A 19,833-nucleotide genomic window follows, 5' to 3' on the forward strand; every position below is an offset into this window, starting at 1 on the left:
GCTCCCCATGCCCTCAGCAGCACCGGCTCACAGGAGAGCATTCTTACTGTAGCACCCACATTCTCTGTTTCTGTGATAGGAGGATAGGAGAGCCTTGGATCGGGGTCCAAAGAGTGCTGTTTAGCTCTGGCTCTGCTGCCAGAGGTAGTATAGATCTGGATTAGGGCTGTCTGCCTCTCCTTCCCCCAACCCCTCTTTTTAGACAGGTCAGGCTGTGTAGCCCTCACTGGCCTCAAACTTGTAATCTGGTCTTTGCCTCTTCAGAGCTTCAATTAGAGGTGTGAGCCCCAATCTCCACCATACTACTGGGTTTTTGTTGTTTTCATTTTCTTATTTGTTGTTTGGAGGGGGCTATTATTTTGTTTTTGAGACAGGATCTTAGGTATGTAGCCCTGACTTGTCTCAAATTTATAGAGATCTGCCTGTTTCTGCCTCCTTAATTCTGGGATTAAAGAAATATCTGTTGCTCTTAAATTTGAGAGTAGGGTAGCTTGTGATGGCACACGCCTGTAATCCCAGCACTTGGGAGGTAGAGGCAGGCGGATTTCTGAGTTCAAGGCCAGCCTGGTCTACAAAGTAAGTTCCAGGACAGCCAGGGCTATACAGAGAAACTCTGTCTGGAAAAAAAAACAAATTCGAGAGAGAGAGAGAGAGAGAGAGAGAGAGAGAGAGAGAGAGAGAGAGAAGGGGAGGGGAGGGGAGGAGAGGAGAGGGGAGGAGAGGAGAGGGGAGAGAGAGAGGGGAGAGAGAGAGGGGAGAGAGAGAGAGAGAGAGAGAGAGAGAGAGAGAGAGAGAGAGAGAGAGAGAGAGAGAGAGAGAGAGAGAGAGAGAAGCTTTAACACAGCAGTTCTTTCATGCTGAGTCATCCCCAAGCCCCCGATGGCTGTTCCACGTGGTGAAAGTGTGAACCCAGGACAGTGTGAGCATGGTGAGGCAGCCAGAAGCACATGTGGGGAACTGAGTCACTTCACTGATCCTCTGAAGCCTCACAGGCTTTGCTTGTGCTCTCTCTGGGCCGCTTTCAGGGTTAAAGAGTACCCTCCCCCTTAGAGGGAATGCCCTCCCCCTTAGAGGGAATGCCCTCCCCCTTAGAGGGAATGCCCTCCCCCCTAGAGGCTGAATGCACAGCTTGCACTTCTGGGGCAGGCACAGTGTTACACCCGATCATTTCTGTTTGAGTTTTCATTATTTTGAGGTAGGCTCTCCCTTAGTTGCCCAGCAGCCCTCAAAATGAGGATCTCCTGCTTTGGCCTCTTGCTTGAGTAACTGCACTACAGGTGTGTACCATAATAACTCTGGATTAGTGGGAAATACTAGTAATTATTCTATAGTTATCCTTCTACTCCTGTTTTTGACTTCCCAAAAGAAGAGACCTGAGTATCACCAGGATTTTGCTCACAGCGTAGTTATACTCCCTGTTTAGTGTTCAAACGTGGCTGGAAATGTGATGTCAGTGCCATACTCAGTGCCTCATGTGGGAGACACTCCAGTCATGTTTCTTACATGGCACAAGTCCACATCCTTGGCCTCACTGCTGCAGATACTTTTCTGTGAAGGGCCATGTATCTCTGATGCATCTGATAGTTCAACTTGTCCTTAGAGAGTGCTGACATTGGCAGAGCTGAATCCAGAAATAGCCTGCTGCCTTTGCTGATGTAGAAAACAGATCACAGCGACCAGAGCAATATTTTCATTCTTTTAGAAATAGTCCCACAGGAGTCAGAAATAGTCCCTCTATATCTAGAAGGGGTATGACCTGATGATGCTAATGTCACATGCAGAGAGAAGTATGTCAGATGGAAGTGTTGGTAACTTGCACTTTTGTAGGGAAGAGGCCTTTGCCAACAGGAATACAATCTGTGTTTATATTGGTTCCTGCACATTCACCAGTTACCCCGAGGCTTCAATTGATTATGTTTTAGATTTAAAATGCCCTCAGCCATTAACTAAAGCATGCTGGAGTCAAAGGAAAGATTTGCTCACCTTTGGGAGAGTCTTGACTTTGGTTCACTCACCTTGGAGGAAAACAACTGCCCTACCTGCAAAACTGGGGGTCTCATGGAGTGGTCTCTGAGAGATTCTTGGAGTTCATGGGTATTTCTCAGGTCCATAGTGGCTGAGTCCACACTTGCCTCCAAGCACACAGTATTGGGAATTTTATGCCTTTAATTTGCTTATTGCTTTTTGGTGTTCCATTCCTTTCTGTGGTTCCCTGATTTGACAAGGATGAACTAATCATATACATCTAGAGTGCTGCAGTTAGGTGTCATGCAGCCGCGGAACAGCCAGGAGCTGCTCACATGTGAGCCCAGTAAGATGCACACATTCTTACTGGGCAGTGGTTGTGCATACCTTTAGTCTGTGCACTTGGGAGGGAGGGAGAGACAGGCAGATCTGTGAGTTCAAGGCCAGCCTGATCTATAGAGTTGAGTTCCAGAACAGCCATGACTACACAGAGAGACCCTACCTCAAGAAACACACATACATAAATACATACACACATACACATACACACACACACACACACACACCTCTTTATGTTCCTAGGGTCTGAGGGTTGTTATTTGAGGATGACACAGTCTCCTTCAATACAGCTCATAGGCCCTGGTTGGGTGCCTAGACTCTTGCATAGCCAGGAGTGTACATCCTGTTCTGGCACAGTGTTACAGTCTGGTTTTTTTGTTGTTGTTCTTTAGATCACAACCACCTTCCCCAAGGATCCAGTTTACACTTTTTCTATTTCTCAAAATCCGTTTCCTATTGAAAACCGGGATGTACTGGGTGAAACACAGGTAAGCTCTTTGTCTTAGAGACAGAATTTAAAGGAAGTTCTAATTTTTATCTAGCATTGGTCTGATTTTCAAAAAAAAAAAAAAATGCCATTTTCACACTCCATTGATTCTTTGTCTGACAAGTCCCCTTAGGTCCTGTTCTGGGTATGGTCCATCACTTAGATGCCACTTTTTACTACGCAGTAGATAACTGTGCTTAAATCCTCTGGAGCCCATGGGCCAGGCTTGTCAGAAATCCATCCTTACTTGGCTTCTTGATTTTCTAATATTTATCACTTTTTGTTGTCTACCAAGCTTTCTCTGATGTGCATGTTAATTTTTCATGCAGTATCGATGCAGACGCTCCTAGATCCTGTTGGTCTTCCTGAGGAGACCTTGCTGTCTCTTGGGCTTGTAGGGTCCATGAGCTTTTCTGGGCCCCATGTGCCTGGCATATGGTGTTAGTGGGCTCTGTTGTTCGTATCGCCTATCCCATCCTTTGCGTTAACCTCAAATCTAACCAGACCAGACTTCCCATTACTGCCTAGTACAGACAGTGTATGTACTTACTTGTTTTGGGGATTGCCTGGTGCCAATATTTCAGGGTATGATTGCTGAGGAGCAGCTGTAGTATTTCTGTTGTGGTTGTCCTCACAGCCTGTCTATCCAGAGACGTTAGAAGATTGAGGGGGCAGGAAGGTGCCAGTCACTTGGCAGACCTTTGATGCCCATGGTGGTCCTCTTGAATGTGTCTGGTTGTTTAAAAGCTGCCCTTGCCAGGTGTCACGGTGCATATCTTTAAGCTCTCAGGAGGCAGAGGCAGGCATCTCTCTGATTTCAAGGCCAGCCTGGTATAGACAGCCAGGGTAGATAAGGGCTGATTTCTGTTTCCCTGAGCCATGTCTTGGATCTGAACCCGCTTACATACCTGGGTCAGTTGTGCTTAGGTCTCCCCTGGGTGGGAAAGTCCCGTTAGCCCGTAGCTCCCTGCACCTCCTCTGCAGTTCCCTGGTGGGTATTGAAGCAGGAGAGCATATCTGCGTTGTCTGCTATGTGTTTGTTTAGTAGGAGGCAGCACTCTTTTATTTATGCTAGGGATTTGTTTAATGCTAGGGATTTGTGATAAACTTCCTTCCTTTTGACTCATTCCTTAGGACTTCCATAGTTTGGCAACCTACTTGTCCCAGAATACCTCATCCGTGTTCTTGGATACCATCTCCGACTTCCATCTCCTGCTGTTTCTGGTCACCAATGAAGTCATGCCGCTGCAGGTATCAGCTCTGCTCCCCTCCTGCTCTTTCCTCAGATCCCAAGGACTGGTGTGGAGCTTAGTGTCAAGAGAGTCACCCTGTCCGTGCCCAACATGTGAGAATGTGCGGGTTGGGCATGGTGGTGCACGCCTGTAATCCCAGCACTTGGGAGGCAGAGGCAGGCGGATTTCTGAGTTCAAGGCCAGCCTGGTCTACAGAGTGAGTTCCAGGACAGCCAGGACTCAGACAGAGAAACCCTGTCTCAAAAAACCAAGAGGGAGAGGGGGAGGGAGGGAGAAAGGGAGAAAGAGAGTGTGTGAATGTGCAGGCCGCAGCACTTCACTGGGGACCTTTATTTACTGTTGATGGAGATATTTGACCTTTAGCCTTCATGATGAAGGACAGTCTGGTTATTGAGAATCACCTGGAGAGCAGAGGGGAATGAGCTATGTCCTCTGTGTAGCCTGAAGCCCTGGGGGATCCCACAGGTGAGACCGTCCTGTTGCACAGAGCCAATGTCTCTGCACACCCCTCACCTTATGACCTGGTACTGTCCTCAGAGCCAGTGTCTCTGCAGTTTCCTGTCACCCCCTCACCTTATGAACCAGTACTGTTAATGGCCTGAGCCCAGGAGGTTTTACCAGCTTGCAGGTTCTGCACACACCATTGCACACTTGGCATTTAAAGACACACCACAAGGGAGTGCGACTGTGAGTGTTTTGCAGATGGTAGGTGCTCTCTGAACAGAGCAGGACAGCAGGTCCCATTGGGAAGCCTGTGTGCATGCCCTGGGCATTCACAGCCTGAGAGTCCTGTTTCCCTGGCCTTTGTTTGCTTGAGATCCATAGAAATGCAAAGGAGATAGGAACAAGTCATCTGAACTCTTAACTCCACCTCGGATTCCTTAAGGGTGACTAATAGAACTGTCCTTCCCAGGATGTGTGTATCTAGCAGCTTGTGATTGTCCTTTCATCTTGCTGAGAGTGCGTATATAATAGTATATACACACCAGCTGGGCATGGAGGAAGTGTGTACTCCCCAGTATGACGATCCACATGGGGGACTCTGGGCATGGAGGACATGTGTACTCCCCAATATGCCGCTCCACATGGGGGAGCTCTGGCTTTTCTGGTTGGGGTCAGCCTTCTGGATTCAAGGTCAGCCCTGTGCCATCTGAATCCAAGGTGACAGGTCTAATGCATCATGAATTTTGCAGTGACAGCTTCTGAGATTCTTTTTCAATTTTCTTTGAAAGATGTTATTGATGTTAAGAGGAAAAAAATAGTGTGTTTTTCCCTCAACCAGAGCAAAATGCAACCCTCCTTGTGGCTTCTTGCAGGACAGTATCAGCCTGCTGCTAGAAGCCGTGAGGACCAGAAATGAGGAGCTAGCACAGACATGGAAAAAGTCTGAACAGTGGGCCACCATCGAACAGCTATGCAGTGAGTGTTCTCTATTCTCTTCCACCAAGGGTCATGGTCAAAACATAGACCATGAGCTCTGAATTTATACACCGGGCCTCTGTCTGACCCAGGTGCCTCTTTGGAGTGCTTGGCAAAGGGACAGACATAGGTGGCCGCTATGGCTGGACTTGTTAACGTTTGCAAAAGAAGTTGTAGGAATATATTGTCATTCTTCAAATGTACTCATCATAGTACTAAAATGAAGAACCAAACAAACTTGACAGTATCAGGCACTGTGGAGAATATAGGGCAGGTTGGACTTGAACTCCACTTGGGAGTGTGTGTGACTTTCTTAGGAGACTGCACGGCAGGTATTTGGACTGGCATGTAGCAGTCTCACTGTTGAACCTTTCCCGGGGCAAAGGAAGATAGACAGAAAGCCCACAGAGTTTATGTGAAAGTGAATCTACGCAGATGCTCACTGCAGGGTGTGATGGTTCTCCCAAAAATACCTAGCAACAGGGGAGCAGCTTCAAGTGCAGGTAGGGAGGTGTTGCTGACTGGGGCCAGAACAGTTGGTGTGCTGACAGTTTGGGCTTAAGCAGTAGGGGCTCCTGAGCCACCCTGCCCCTACCGCGTGGTTCTCAGGAGATGTGCAGACATGACGTGTTCTCACTTTACCCTACAGGCACCGTTGGTGTGCAGCTCCCAGGCCTCCATGAGTTTGGTGCAGTCGGGGGTTCTGCGCGTGCTGCTACCTCTGCCATGTGGGCCTGTCAGCACTGCACCTTCATGAACCAACCTGGCACAGGCCACTGCGAGATGTGCAGCCTCCCCCGGACCTAGGGCTCTGGGCCTCTGCTGCATGGGACTGGGCCAGCCCAGCCCTCTCTGAAGTCTGGAGCGCCACATGTTCCCTATAAGGCCTGAAGCCCACCGCCCTGAAAGAGTGGAGCCAGCTACCCTGCTGTTCCAGATATACTGCAGTGTCTCAGTGCAGAACCTGAAGAGAAAGAACCCCGGCCGCTGTGCTGGGTTCAACAGAGCCTCCCAACTGGAAAGGCAGAGCAGACCTGCCCAAGAGCACCCCACTTGCCTCACTTCTTAATAGCACCCCACTGGATTGGAGGGACTGAACACCTCCAACCAATCACCTGAAATTGGGGTACACAGAGAGGGTGCTGCTGTCACCCAGCTATCTTTCCTTCCTTTACAATTTTTGTTTTCTGCTTTCCCACCTTTTCACCCTGTATTTGATGGATGTCCTTGGCTGTCTCTGTCCCCTGGCTGTGGGGCTGTGTCCCTCCTTTGGGAGCATGTGTGGCTAGGGCATGGTAGCCGTGGTCTGACATGCCGTGTAATAGGTCCCTGCCCTTTACTTGCCTGAAATCTGCAGATAGCAGCAGCAATTCCCACCCAGGAAACTTTTATTTATTGTTTTTTAAAGATAAAACTGCACAGATGGGAGTGAAAGATTTAACTCTGCTCTTTCCTCCTTCAGTGCAGCTACTCCTGGGTGGTTTATTGGGCAGGCGGCCACCATCATTTCTCCTCTGAAGCAAACCTCAGTGCCTGAGACTTAGCTGCCACGCTGCAGACAGTGGCAGTCGGTAGCATGGGTTCCTCAGAGCAGCAGTGGCTCTGGCCTGACAGCCCTTCAAGTCTGTGGGCAGCCCCGGAGTTCTGGCCCCCCTCCTAGCACTGCTCCTTTACCAACAACTCCCTACACTATAGCCTTCTTGCACAGTGCTGTGGCAGTTGAGAAACCTAGAAGAGGTGCCCATGTGACCACTGTGAGGCAAATAGAAACAGTCTCTGAGGGTCCTGTGTGGCTGTGTTATGACAGCCCTTACCCAGGTAAGATACGGATATCTCGATGCCTCGTTGCCTTAATGAGAGCTACGTCAGCTGTCCTTCACCCTGGGAAAGGCCATGCCAACTGTGGACTGCTGGGAGTCGTGTGTCGCTTTAGTAGAATGTAGCCATGCTTGCTTCCGCATCTTTGGCCCTGTGGACAGAACACTTGTTGCTAGGTTATCGTGGCAGGCCTGGCCGGCTACGTCGGTCTCACCTGGCAGAGACCTGAACTGAAGCCCTGGGACTGTGGGGCCATTGGGCTTGGTTTGGTATTGACAGGGTCATCCTGGACAAGACAAGCAGTGGAGAGAGGAAGTGCTGAGGGCTGGCCAACCTCCCTCCTGGCGGGTCCCTGGCCAGGGCTTTACAGTGCTGGTGGGGTTTTTTGTTTTGTTTTGGTTTGGTTTTGTTTTCTGGTCCCTAAGTCTGATAGACTGGATGTCCTGCCATCTCTGTGTCTGCGACTTAGCTGTGTTTCTGATGCCAATCACACTAGCACCATTCTGACTCATGCTGGGCAGGTGCTGGGCAGCACAGACTCTGGAGACCCGTTTGCCACTGCTTTTCCCCCATTCATCTTTGTCTACAAAGTTAATTACGTTCTCATGTTCTCGCATCCACGTAATTCTCGTTTTCTCTGACTTTTAGCAAAAGAAATTTTTGTGATTTCTCTGCTTATGGTTTTGAGTTACTCTTTGTTCAGTAATGCACTTTATTTTATTGTCCAAAGAGCTAAAAAAGCTAAAGCTACCAGGTTGGGGTGAGCCCTACAGAAGGTTCAGACCTGGGCGATTCACCTGCCTCCTCCTGCGTGGAGATGGCCCTAGTCCCACCTCTTACCCTACTGTCATCAGGCACTACAGCCCAAAAAGAGGTGCCCATGAGCGCACCCACCCACCCATGTGAACCCAGCAGCCACCATGGCCCTCTTCAGGCTCAGAGGTGGGGTCTAGGCCCGACCTTGCTCGGACCAGCCTGCTCCGGGACACGGGTGCTCCTCTTCAGCTCTGCTGTGGGCTCAGGTATGCACTGGCGGGTGAACCCAGCCCTGCAGTGGAACCTAATAAACGCACCTGAAGCCACTGTCCTGCTCCTAGTGCATTGTTCCTGTGCCCAGAACCAGTATCCACGGTGTGGCATGGATGTGCTGACTGTAAGACATAGGAATAGTCTTGAGTGTTAGAATCTGGTATGCAGAAGATGAACGGAGGATGTTTCCGACTGTGAAGGAGACTGGTGCTGCAAAGGAAGAACTCATCTCCCACTTGTGTCCATCCGAGGTGCCTTCAGAGCAGCCTGGGACCTGGGCTCAGATCTTTCAAAGGCCACTCAAATGATAATAGGTCCAGGCTTCACCCTCAGGTTAAAGTTGTGGGTTTTGTTTTTTTGTTTTTTAATTTACAGCTGGGCATGGTAGTCCATGCCTTTATTCCCATGACTGAAGTCACAGACAGGCTACAACTATAAAGCCTAGGAAATTATTTGCGGTCTCGGGGTGCAGTTCCAGACAGGGCATTTTGTTTTGTTTTCCTAAGCTTTCCTGTTCTGGAACTAGCGTCGTAGATCAGGCTGGCCTTGAACTCACAGAGATCTACCTGCTTGTCTCCAGAGTGCTGGGATTAAAGGCATGTGCCACCACACATCTTTTATTGTTTTTTATCATGTGCTTTTGAGCACATAAATAGTTCAATAAAGCCCCTGAAGCTTTTGGGGGTTGTGAGCTTCCCTGTGTGGATGCTGGGGATCAAACATGGGTCTTCTGCAAGACTAGTATGTGCTCCTAAGTACTGAGCCATCTCTCCAGCCCCAGGATGTTTGACAGCTACACTAGGATTATAGTATGTTCCAAGCTCATGGGACATTTTGTGCCTGGTTGTGGCCCACACATCTTCGTAGATTTGTCCACTAGGATTTTCAGATGAGTGTTCCTTTAAGAGTCAAGGCTGCCTGGGCTGGCCCCTAACTCAAGTATTACTGCCTCAGCCTCCTGAGTAGCTGCCACTCCAGAAACAGGCAGTGGCATCTAGTTTCTGATAGTGCTCTGGAAAAGTGCTATGTACTTCATCTTGGAGCCTCATTCCAGAATAGGAGTCTCAGCCTGCTCCCTCAAGGAGCTGCTAGTACAGCTGTCATTGAAGAAAATGTAAATTTTCCCTCAGACTCAGCATCCGCTCCAAAATCACTTACATCCTGCTGCCTTCTTGAATGGAGACAAGGCTCTTTCTGGCTGGTCTGAAGCACCTTTTTCCCTGATCGAGGGACTGAACAGCGTTTTGAGCCACCCTACTCCAGCGAGCCCATGCTATTTGGGTGGTGCCCTCTTGTGCTGTCACAAAAACGGTGCGAGGGCAAGTGCCGCATACAACCTTGCACCAGAGCTACCTCTGCTCAACAGGTAGGTGATCTGAGGCAGTGGGCCCTAGTGAACTTGCAGGACTGCATCATTTGGCCATCCTCAGGCGGTAAACAGTGGCTCCTTGCTGTGCCGCGGGTGTCTGCGTCTCAGAGCTTGCAGGGCGTTCCCGCCCCTGCAGCAGGCCCCGGCCACGCCTCCGCAGCGGCCGCTTTACGGCGGAGGCCGCGCCGCGCCGTGGGCGGCCGTAAAGCCTGGAGGCGGCACCGCCCCTCCAGGCTGAGCTCTGGCCCGGCGCCCGCAGGATGGCGGGCGCTTCCTCGCGCGTGCACTACCTGTCGGACTTCTGCTGTCCGCTCGGAGGCCGAGCAGCGGGGAAGCCGTTTGTGCTGCGACATGAGGCGGAGGTCTTTCTGTCCACCGGACGCGAGTTCGTCTATGTGTATGACCAGGAGGGCGGGCTGCTGACGGTGAGCGGCGGGCGGGCGGGCGGCGCCGTTCCGAGGTGAGCCGGGGCCGCGTGTGCCCTCGCCTGACCTCGCTCTCCTGGCGCCCAGGCGGTGTACCAGTTTCCCGACCAGGTATGGCACCTGCAGCTCCTGGCCACCCGCAGGGCACTCTACGTCCTGTGTGCCCGGACTGGCATCTACTGCCTGTCGCTGGACTCACTGGACAGGTGAGGGGGCGTGGCCCCGCGCCCGCGTTGTCGGGTCCCCGGGAGGCCGGCTTCCGTTCCCTATGAGCCCTGCGCGGTTCGTCCCTGTCGTAGTCCTTTTGACGGCCACTGACAACAAGCTGGGGTAGGAGGCAGGGGACTGCGGTCTAGGCCATCCATTCCTGCACTTGGAGCCCTCCGATACCTGTGCATGTGCAGGCGTGGCAGTAGAGTGTCTGCTTCCCTGAAGTTCTTAGCAGCTGAGGCTCAGGCAGTGAAGTCTGCAGCCAGGAGTGCCACTGTCATTGCCCTCAGGCGTCTGGCAAGACCTCTTAGAAGTGGGTGTCAGGAGGAGGTGTCCCTGGCAAGTAGTGAGAGCAAAAGCGTGTTGGCCGTCGGCTTGTGTGGGAAGACCTCGTCGTGCACAGCCCAGACGCAGCCTTGGGAATAATTTCCACACTCATGAGCTTTGTCTGCAGAGCTAAGCCTCTGGCTGACCCATGTGTCAATTGTGTGTGTGACCTGCTGAGTGGCCTGTGATGTTTCCCGCCTAGTCTACTCGGAGCAAGTCAGGTTGTTGTTGAACACGATGCGAGTCTACCCCACCCCGCACTGACTGCCGACCCATTGTTCCTGAAGGTCTGGGAGCCAGGCATGTGAGGACAGAGATGATGAGGCTCGCCCCTACCCTGTCGTCCATGTGGACCCAGAAGCCTGCGTCCTCCCTGACGCTGCCCTCTGCGCCTTCACTGTGCTGGATGATATGCTGGTCACCCTGGCACAGGGCCCCACCCAGTGGAAGATGCAGCTGTTTGAGCGCCCCGGTGCAGGGGAGGAGCCTTGGCTTGGAGGCCAGGTTGGTGAGGTGGAGTTGTCAACCTGCACCCCACCAGGTGGGGTGCCAGGGAAGCCTGCAGCCCCCTGCTTCCTGCCAGTGCTGTGCTGCGTTTTCCCTCCAGACTCCAGGGCACCTCATGGCCACCCTCGGGGCTGCGGGTGCTTCATGCTGGAGGAGGCTCTCTTTGGTCTGCTCTTCGGAGTCGACGCCACCCTCCTGCAGTCCCCTGTGATCCTCTGCGGTCTCCCTGATGGCCAGCTCTGTTGTGTGGTCCTCAAGGCCCTGGTTACTTCTGGGTTAGCCCCTGGTGACCCGAAGGTCCTGGTCAAGATCCTCCACCACCTAGAGGAGCCTGTGATCTTCATTGGGGCTTTGAGGGCAGAACCACACGAGGAGGAAGCAGCCAGAGAACCACTGTCTGGCGAGCACGTGCACTCTGACTGCCTGGTGGCCCTCGGTCACCAGGGCCGGGCACTAGCCATCAAGGCCAGCTGGAGTGAGTCAGGGAACCTGGTGCCAGAGCTTCGTGAGTATTGCCTCCCAGGGCCTGTGCTCTGCGCCGCTGCCTGTGGCGGGGATGGCCTCATGTACCACAGCACCCCCTCAGACCTCTGTGTGGTGGACGTGACTCGGAAAGATAGTCCTTGGAACCCTGAGAAGCCAGATGGGGCCATAGGAGGTCTGCCCTCCGTGCTGTGCCCAGCCAGCTTGAACATCTGCAGTGCCCTCGCTCTGTGTGTGGCAGCAAGGGCACCTACAGGTATGAGCTTCCATTCGTCATCACAGAGGCGTGGGGCGGGCTCCTCACTAAGCTGTCCTTCCTAGCCCTTCTGTTTGCTGAGACTTTTGCTGAGCCAGTAGGTACAGGCTTTCCTCATCAGGCTCATCACAGACCAGAAGTTCACTCACTCCTGTCTTGGGGTCAAGGGACCTCTCTATGTGTGTCCTCCCCGGAATTGGGCTGTGGCCCCTCAGCTAGGCACCACAAGCCGTAGGCTTGTGGACTGGTTTAAGAGCGTCTCCCATAGCAGCTCTCAAATGGGGTCAGGCCAAACCCCCACGATCCTCTGAGAGTCCGAGGAACCACGTTAGCTGCTGTGTGGCCTGCTTATGAGCCACTCAGAGGGTGTCTCAGCTCTCTAAGGAAGCCTTAGCTAGGCTTGCCTGACTCCAGCATGAGAGGAAGACATCTCTCCCCTCCCCCAGTGTCTTCCCATTAAGATCAGCTAAGAGTATATTAAAGCCTGCCCCAGAAAACATTTAACAGGAGAACAAAATGCATCAAAGGAAGGGCCCAAACCACCTCAGGTGAGGGGGTGTACGTAGCCCAAGACCAGGGTACCTATGAACTGACTTCCGGCTCCTGAAGTGCCTGCTTCGTTGTTCCTGTTCAGAGATGTGTTGGGAGTAAGGAAGCAAGCAGACCACTGTCAGGGGCAGGGTAGTGGGACATGGGAGAGAAGCTAAACACCGAGGTGAGCAGAGCTCAGCCTCTGGGCCGTTTGTCTTTGGAAGGCTCAGCAGCTTTGCTCTGTGTGGCCCGTTGAAGTCTGTGACACATTTGAATAATTGGGCACCGTACTGCGTCCTCATTTGGCCCCTCTTTGTCCCATCTGTGTGGACCATTTGTCACCATGGCATCACAGCTGTGGTGCAGCATCTTGTGTAGTCACTTCAAACCGTGTGTAGAGCTCTATCAGAGGTCCCCTTCTCTGTCCAGACCCTTGGTGCGGGCTTCCAGGTCTCCCCTCGTTTCCTTCCTTGGTGACTGCCTTGGTCCCCTGCCAAGCTCTTTTTGGAGCCTAGAGCAAACAGCACTGAGTGTTTGGCAGCTGCCCCTTTGTATGTCTGTCATCAGGTAGCACCGAGCTCCTGGCCCTGTCTTCTAAAGGACGCCTGATCACCTGCAGTCTGGACTTGAACTCTGAGGCGCATGTGCCTGCCAAAATGACCATGGCAAATGCAGGCCAGAAAATTAAGGAGCTGCTCTTGGACATCGGTGATGTCTCTGAGAGGTGAGCTGCAGGTCCTTAGGGGTCAGCATCCTGTAGGACTGAACCAGTCTGGGGAGGTTTTGGTTAACAACCATCTGTGTGGCTGGCTCTGCCTCTGTCTTCTTCAGTGCTAATCCCTCTTGTTCCTCATGGCTTTGGGCTGTATGGCCTTGTGACTTGAGGATATTCCCACAAGGCCTAACATCTACTGTCACCGTGGAGTGTTGCCAAAGGAAAAGGGGGCCGATTGGGAACCTGTTAAGTGATGTGTGGGGACAGCTCATCCCCAGTAGTCACAGGCCAGTTCAGCATCTCCACCCAGCTAAAGATCAGGTCAAACAACCCAAAGTATCCTCCAAAGGATCTCACAGTCGGGACAGAGAGATGGACTCCATGGGCCCAGGAGCTGCTTGCACCCTCAGAGAGCTGGGGCTAGAGCCATGATCTGGTCCCTTTCCCCCAGGGAGCCTGCAGACATGGCTCCCTCTGTGTGATCTCTTTCCCTGGTGCCATGACTGTCCTTTGCAGGGTGTCCTTTCTGAAGAAAGCTGTTGACCAGCGCAACAAGGCCATCACAAGTCTCAACGAGGCCATGAATGTGAGCTGTGCCTTGCTGTCCAGCCAGGAGGGTGACCGTCCTATCTCATGCACCATCACCACCTCCTGGAGCCACCTGGAGCTGCGAGACATGCTGATGGCCACCTGCACACTGGCGAATAGCAGCAGCTTCAGCCTGGACCAGGGCTGGACCTTGTGCATTCAGGTGCTGACCAGCTCCTCTGCCTTGGACCTGGATGGGGCTGGCTCCGCTTTCACCTACACCATTCCTGTGGACAGACTGGGCCCAGGCAGCCGGCGGGAGGTGACGCTGCCCCTGGGCCCTACGGAGAGTGGCGTGCTCGACCTGCCCGTGACCATGTCCTGCTGGCTCTTCTACAGCCTCAGGGAGGTGGTGGGTGGGGCCCTGGCCCCCTCAGACCCTCTGGAGGTCCCCTACTTGGAGAAGCTCCCTCTCAACCTTCCTAAGCAAGAGGGCGTGTGCCTGCCCCTGTGCAAGCGCACAGTGGACATGCTGCAGTGCCTGCGCTTCCCTGGCGTGGCCTCACACCCTGCACAGGCCCCCCGTGTGCCTCCTGGCCCTGCCTGCGAGCCCGTGGAAACTTTCCTCAAGACCTGCCAAGCCCCTGGCAGTGAGCCTACGGGTGCTGCCTCCCTGCGGGCCAAGTACCTGCCTCCATCCACAGCCTCCCTCAGGGTGTCCGCAGGCCTTCTCAGAGCTGCGCTGCAGGACGGTCGTTCAGGTTGGTGGCACAGGTGGCTTCGCTTTGGCTATGGAAGTCAGGTGTCCCTTCCTCTCCCCGTGGCTTATGAGTCCCACCACACCCAGACTGCTGTTGGATCTGATGTCGTGTTCCCCTGTCATGGTCCTTTGTGTGTTTCTTAAAAAGTGTGAGGTGGCACAATCTAAGCAGAGGCAGATGTCACCAGGGAGCACCTTGGTAAGTTCTCATACCCCTGGGGGCTCCAGACCAATAGCTGGTCTGAGTTCTGTTACAGCACTGAACCTGGCTTTTGCTCCCACTATGTGAAGTCATTTGTATTGTTTGGGGCTGCATCTGTGGCAGAAGTGTCCTGGTCATCCTGACCCCTCTGTCCTGCTCCCAGTGGATGTTGGGTTGAATATCTGGTTTCAGTCTGTCCTGGGAAGAGCTGCAGCAGTCTTGTGCAGCGTGTCTTGTCTGTGCACCACAGTGCAGCTAGGACCTTGTGTGTGGCTCACAGGGCTGCCTGCGTTCCGGTCCATGATCTCTGACAATCCCTATCCTTCCTGCCTCTTGTGTAACTTGCCTAGCTTCCTCCTTGTACAAGGGCTCTGAGCATTTGGGACACTTAGGTGGCACTGGGAAGGAGCATTTGGCAGAAGCCACCCAGGCGCCCAAGCTCTAGCAGGCACCTCTCTTGCAGGTTTCCACCTGTGCAGCGCCACCCTGCAGTGGCTCCTTGCTGAAAACGCTGCTGTGGATGCTGTGAGGGCCCAGGCACTGTCTTCCATCCAGGGAATAGCCCCAGATGGAACTGATGTCAACCTCATCGTCCATGAGGCAAGCAGGGGCCACTTGTCTGTCCTTGGGGAGACGGACCTCAGGGCTCACGGCCCTCAGTGTGTCCCTGGGCCGTTGCTTTAACTTTAACTGGTCTATCAGTCTTGTCAAGATTGTGTCCCTGGGAGAACCAGCCTGTTTCCATCATGGGTTCCCTGTTCTTGTGCACTGCTAAGGTCACAATGGACAATAAATGCAGTAACCATCCCAAGCTAGGAACAGGTAACAGTTGGACCATCAAAGGGCAATGTGCCCCCTTCAAATGAGATAGCCCATCACTCACTCACACACACACACACACAAACACACCACCTTTAAATCTTCCTGTCAGAGACTCTTGGACACTTTCCATGTCTGCCAAGGGGTGTGGGCCTCTTCAGGCCAGGCTGTGGTCAGCCTCTAAACCAGACACTTCCTAGGCCAAGAGTAGGAGCTGGCAATAGTTACAGTCGGTGGACAGCCTCTGTGCTTGCAGCCACAGGGAGAAACCATTGGTTGCCCAGACCTTTCTGCAGTCCCACATTCTGGGTCTTATGCCACTGTGTGGAGATAAAGCCACACAGCCTATAGTTAGCACAGTAAGGATCTCCCAGAAGGGGCTGCGATGCCCACAGGGCTCAGCTCTTGGTGTCAAGGCCTCACTCCCTGGCATGGGGCTAAGCACAGCTTGGGTCTTGATGTGGCTCAGAATGAGGTGAGTCCTGCAGGATTGGACTGAGCCAGCCTGACTCGGTCGGTCGGGGACCGCAGGCGGGTTTCTCTCCATTGTTACTCTAGTCTGCTCACCTTTGAAGTGTGAAGAACAGCCCAGACCATGCTGCAGCTACTCAAGGCCTCGTATGTTGCAGGTAGCTGTGACTGACTTGAGCCCTGCAGGCCCCATCCAGGCTGTGGAGATCCAGGTGGAGAGCTCCTCTCTGGCCAACATGTGCAGGGTACACCATGCCATCGTCAGACGGATACAGGTACCACAGCCAGCGGGGCTCAGGGCTCTGGGAGGAGGCTCTGAAGGCAGTGTCCTGTCAGCCCCATGTCACTCAGGTTCAGAAATGTCTGCGTCCATATGTCTGTTTCTAGTCATTGCTTGTCATGTCTGGGTCTGAGCCCCAGGAATGGATTTCAGGCGAATGTACCTGAGCCGTGAGGAGGGAACAGGTTACCATCGTGGAGAAACTCCTGAGCACGGTGCCTCTGCCTACTCAGATGAAGAGCTTCTAAGTCTGAATGTTCCCATGCCCCAGCTTCCCCTGGTGCCTCAGATGGCCTTCCAGCCCAGCTGTCACCTGCTTGTGCCTGGTGTGGCCTAGCCCCAAGGCCAGGTCTGCAGTTGGTTCTTGGCTATGACCCTCCACAGACCTCACCTTGCAACGTGACCCTGTGAACTCTAGTGCTGCTTCCCCTAAGAATCAGGACCCGACAGCTGAGAACTCTGTAAATGGAGGATCAGGTTGGAGGTGCTAGTGGTTTCAGAGCTGGAAGGCCAGCCCATATGTTCTCCGGGCACATGACTCCCAGTTGTGAAGGTCACTCCATGAAGTGAGTTCCAGCCCATAACCCAGCTGCGGGCTTTGTGTGTCCAGGAGTCCAGTCTCCAAGGTTTGAAATAGCAGCGGAGTCTCCAAAGCAGCAGTGCCTCCAGGGACTAGTTTCCTTTTGCTCAAAGTTACTATTATAACACATAGCCTCATAGGATTAAGGCCAACCTAGTAACTATCTTGGTCATCCCCAAAAGCCCCACTTCAAAAAAGCTGCATTCAAGGGACCTGGGATTAGGAGTTAATGTGTGATCTCAAAGGGACACAGTTGATCTTGATAAAGAATCACATGGTACAGGTGCCCTTAGGTAGCCTTCAGGACACTGAGTGGACATCTGGCTGAGACAGGTCTCCCCAGCAGGCTTTGCTCATATCAGAAAAGGCCAGGAGGCCCTCACCTGCCATTCAGACCTCATAGCATTTAGCAAGCTAGACTGCCTTCAGGAAGCAGGAGTGGATGCCCAGCACTGAGTGACCTGCACAGCGGATGAGAAAGGCAGGTCAGATCAGAGCCCTGCCCAAGGCCCAGCCAGTGCTTGTCTGAGCCACAGAAGGATTTTTAAGCCGGGTATGATAGTGCACACCTTTAATCCCAGCACTTAGGAGGTAGAGACACACAGATCTCTGTGAGTTCAAGGACAGCTAGGGCTACACAGAGGAACCTGCCTCAAACAAATAAACACAAGGGCTCTTTGGTCATTTCTAGTGGTATATCCCCAAATCCCAGATTTTGTTAGGTTGTGGCAGGAGAATCAGGAATTCAAGGCCAGCCTCAGCTACATAGCAAGCTTGAGGCTACCCTGCCCTATTTAAGGCCCTGACTTAAACGCCAGAAATGTCTTAATTACAGTCAGGTGGGAGCTCTTGCTGCTTTGAGGAAAGTACTGGTAAAGAGGGTGAGAAACACCAGTGGGTGCATGAGTGGGTTCTCCACAGGAGTCAGGGTCAGCTGAGCAGAAAGCCAGGAGACGATAAGAAGGGGTCACCACACTCTGAGGAGCATGAGGACCCTACCCTCTACACTCAGGCACCTACTCTGGACAGTGAGAAGCACTCTCCAGTACCATGTGTGCGTGTGCGCATGTGCACACACACACAAATCCACACACACACACACACACTCACCCTTATGTCCTCTAGACTATGGTCACAGAGCAAGCAGCCCAAGGCTCCAGCCCGCCTGACCTCCGCATGCAGTATCTACAACAGATCCACGCCAACCACCAGGTGAGCCCCCGTGCCCGGGTTTGAGGAGTACCCAGATGGCATGTAAGGAAGACAGTACTGAGGGCACCAGCCGCGGGGCTGCCCAGTGTCTGTGGGGGCTGCATTCTCTGCATGGGTCAGAATGTACAGGGTCATGTCTGTTTTCCATTTGCCTGCCATGCCCATGTGGCTACGTGTTACATACTTAAGCTGTGTGACCCAGTGCTCTAAGTCTAAGGTGCTCCTGGGTGGGGCGCGGACTGAGCTTGCTGCCTGCCCACAGGAACTGCTTCGTGAAGTGCAGGCGCTGCGTGACCAGCTGTGCACGGAAGATGAAGTGAGCTCCTGCTCCACAGCCCAGAAGCTCCTGCAGATTTACAAGCAGCTGCGCAACCCTAGCCTCGTCCTATTGTGACCAGGTAGGGCCTGCTCCTCTCTCCACACGTCCTCCAGGATGCTGACCTTGCTGGTTTACCCAGAACAGAAAAGGATACCCTTTGGTTCTCTGGCTCAGGCAGCCATGCCTCCTGATTAGTGGGGTGGGGGTGGGGGTTACTTAGCTTCAGGCGTGTCTGAACTCACCAGGCCTTAGTGCCTCGTGCCTTCCTTCTCCCTGACAGCTGCTGGCCAGCTCCACATCACTGTGGGACACACTTGGGGCTTGCCTGGCAGCACCCCTCAACTGGAACCTCTGCACCCCTGATGGGAAGTACCGTCACCCAAGAACTCAGGCCATGGAGACACAGGGTTTCTGGGGCTCAGACTCACAGGTTTGGGACTGTTCTGCTGCTGGCCCCAGCACACCCCCGGGAGCACTGGCTGCCTCTCTGGGACCACCAGGTGGCAGAGTGCTCACTGCAACCAAAGCACAAAAACCGTGGGAGGGCTCACAGGCCGCCAGCCTCCAGCCCATGCTCCAGCCTCCTCCTTCAGCTGGGCCCTGCTGCTGCTGCTGGTGCTGTCGTTGCCATGGGAGGGGAGGGAGCATCTGCAGGGCTCTGGGCCTGCTCCTGTTGTCTGTCTGTCTGTCTGTGAGGTGCTGTGCTGACAAGCTGCCTTTTCATGAAGTCCCAGGTGTCCACTGACGTCAACAACCTGTGTTGTGCTCCGTGCTCTGCTGAGCTCTGCAGTTGCGGGCACAACCCTTCCCAGCTTCCCCTCCCCCCCCCACCAAAGGACACTCCTCAGTGTCCACCAACCCTCCACCAAGGCCACTGTGGCCATTTGGGGCCAAAGACCTGCCCTTCAGGGTGGCCAGGCTGAGGCTGCTGGCCCCTGCCACCCTCACCTCACAGGGCATTCACATGGGAGTCTGTCTGTCCCGCAGGACAAAGTTTTCCATGGAGGCAGTTAGGAGTGGAATAGGCCCACTCTAGACACCACCTTGAGTCTACAAGACTGACTTTTGTAACAACGTACTTATTCCCAGGGTCGCCAGCTTGCCTTGGCCCCAGATGGCCTGCTAAGAGCCCTGTCCACTTGTCCCCAAGACAGCTCTTGCCCAGGTGGGGCCTTAGGCTCCTTTATGTAGTGAGCTCTCAACAAGTTAGGGAGGCTGGGTCAACCCATGGGACATAAAGGGCCCACCTTGGAAAAAGGAAGTGTCTGCTAGGCTGCACTAGCTTCAGTCTGTCAGAGCTGACATGCCGAGTGTCCCCTACTTGCCGTGACATCCCACAGAGGTGGAGAGGCTCCTCTTTAGCCTGAACTGGAGCACATCTTGGGAGCTGGAGCATGTGCCCTCAGTGGCTGGTGCTGGTACTGATGCTGTCCTACCTCCACAGCTTTACTAGTCACTGGACACAGACCCGCATCTGGGCTGTGGCCTGTTATCCTTGGCACTGGCTGAGTTAGTAGAGCCCACACCAG

At 53.5% G+C, this 19,833-nt stretch overlaps 2 protein-coding genes across 6 annotated transcripts in view; both read left to right on the plus strand.

Moving 5' to 3' along the window:
- Nucleotides 1-7,959, plus strand: part of Nploc4 (NPL4 homolog, ubiquitin recognition factor) — a 59,263-nt gene extending 51,304 nt beyond the window's left edge. For both annotated transcript variants that reach the window (XM_052197599.1, XM_052197600.1), the window contains 4 exons: nt 2,697-2,792; nt 3,926-4,042; nt 5,361-5,463; nt 6,113-7,959. In XM_052197599.1, coding sequence (XP_052053559.1) covers nt 2,697-2,792; nt 3,926-4,042; nt 5,361-5,463; nt 6,113-6,270 — 474 coding nt within the window. In that variant the 3' untranslated portion in view covers nt 6,271-7,959. The remainder of the gene's footprint in view (nt 1-2,696; nt 2,793-3,925; nt 4,043-5,360; nt 5,464-6,112) is intronic.
- Nucleotides 7,960-8,464: 505 nt separating this feature from the next.
- Faap100 (FA core complex associated protein 100) lies at nt 8,465-19,031 on the plus strand. 4 transcript variants are annotated; one of them, XM_052197597.1, is made up of 11 exons: nt 9,587-10,104; nt 10,192-10,310; nt 10,929-11,145; nt 11,407-11,887; nt 12,986-13,142; nt 13,650-14,422; nt 15,087-15,223; nt 16,072-16,188; nt 17,899-17,985; nt 18,248-18,383; nt 18,585-19,031. In XM_052197597.1, exons 1-10 carry the CDS (start codon nt 9,940-9,942, stop codon nt 18,377-18,379), a joined length of 2,385 nt encoding a protein of 794 aa, XP_052053557.1. In that variant the 5' UTR covers nt 9,587-9,939; the 3' UTR covers nt 18,380-18,383; nt 18,585-19,031. The 4 variants fall into 4 exon arrangements, with proteins under 4 accessions (XP_052053556.1, XP_052053557.1, XP_052053555.1 ...); XM_052197596.1 differs by having other exon boundaries at nt 8,465-9,676; nt 10,929-11,887; XM_052197595.1 differs by having other exon boundaries at nt 10,929-11,887.
- Nucleotides 19,032-19,833: the final 802 nt, after the last annotated feature.

The sequence above is a fragment of the Apodemus sylvaticus genome, chromosome 10, assembly GCF_947179515.1.
Source record: "Apodemus sylvaticus chromosome 10, mApoSyl1.1, whole genome shotgun sequence".
Taxonomy (NCBI): domain Eukaryota; kingdom Metazoa; phylum Chordata; class Mammalia; order Rodentia; family Muridae; genus Apodemus; species Apodemus sylvaticus.

Excerpts from the sequence above, each read along its gene's own strand:
- Faap100 (XM_052197595.1), top strand. The coding sequence starts at position 9,940 with ATGGCGGGCGCTTCCTCGCGCGTGCACTACCTGTCGGACTTCTGCTGT. Across the intron at positions 15,224-16,071 it reads TCAACCTCATCGTCCATGAG|GTAGCTGTGACTGACTTGAG; the intron begins GCAAGCAGGGGC and ends CGTATGTTGCAG. Across the intron at positions 17,986-18,247 it reads AGATCCACGCCAACCACCAG|GAACTGCTTCGTGAAGTGCA; the intron begins GTGAGCCCCCGT and ends GCCTGCCCACAG.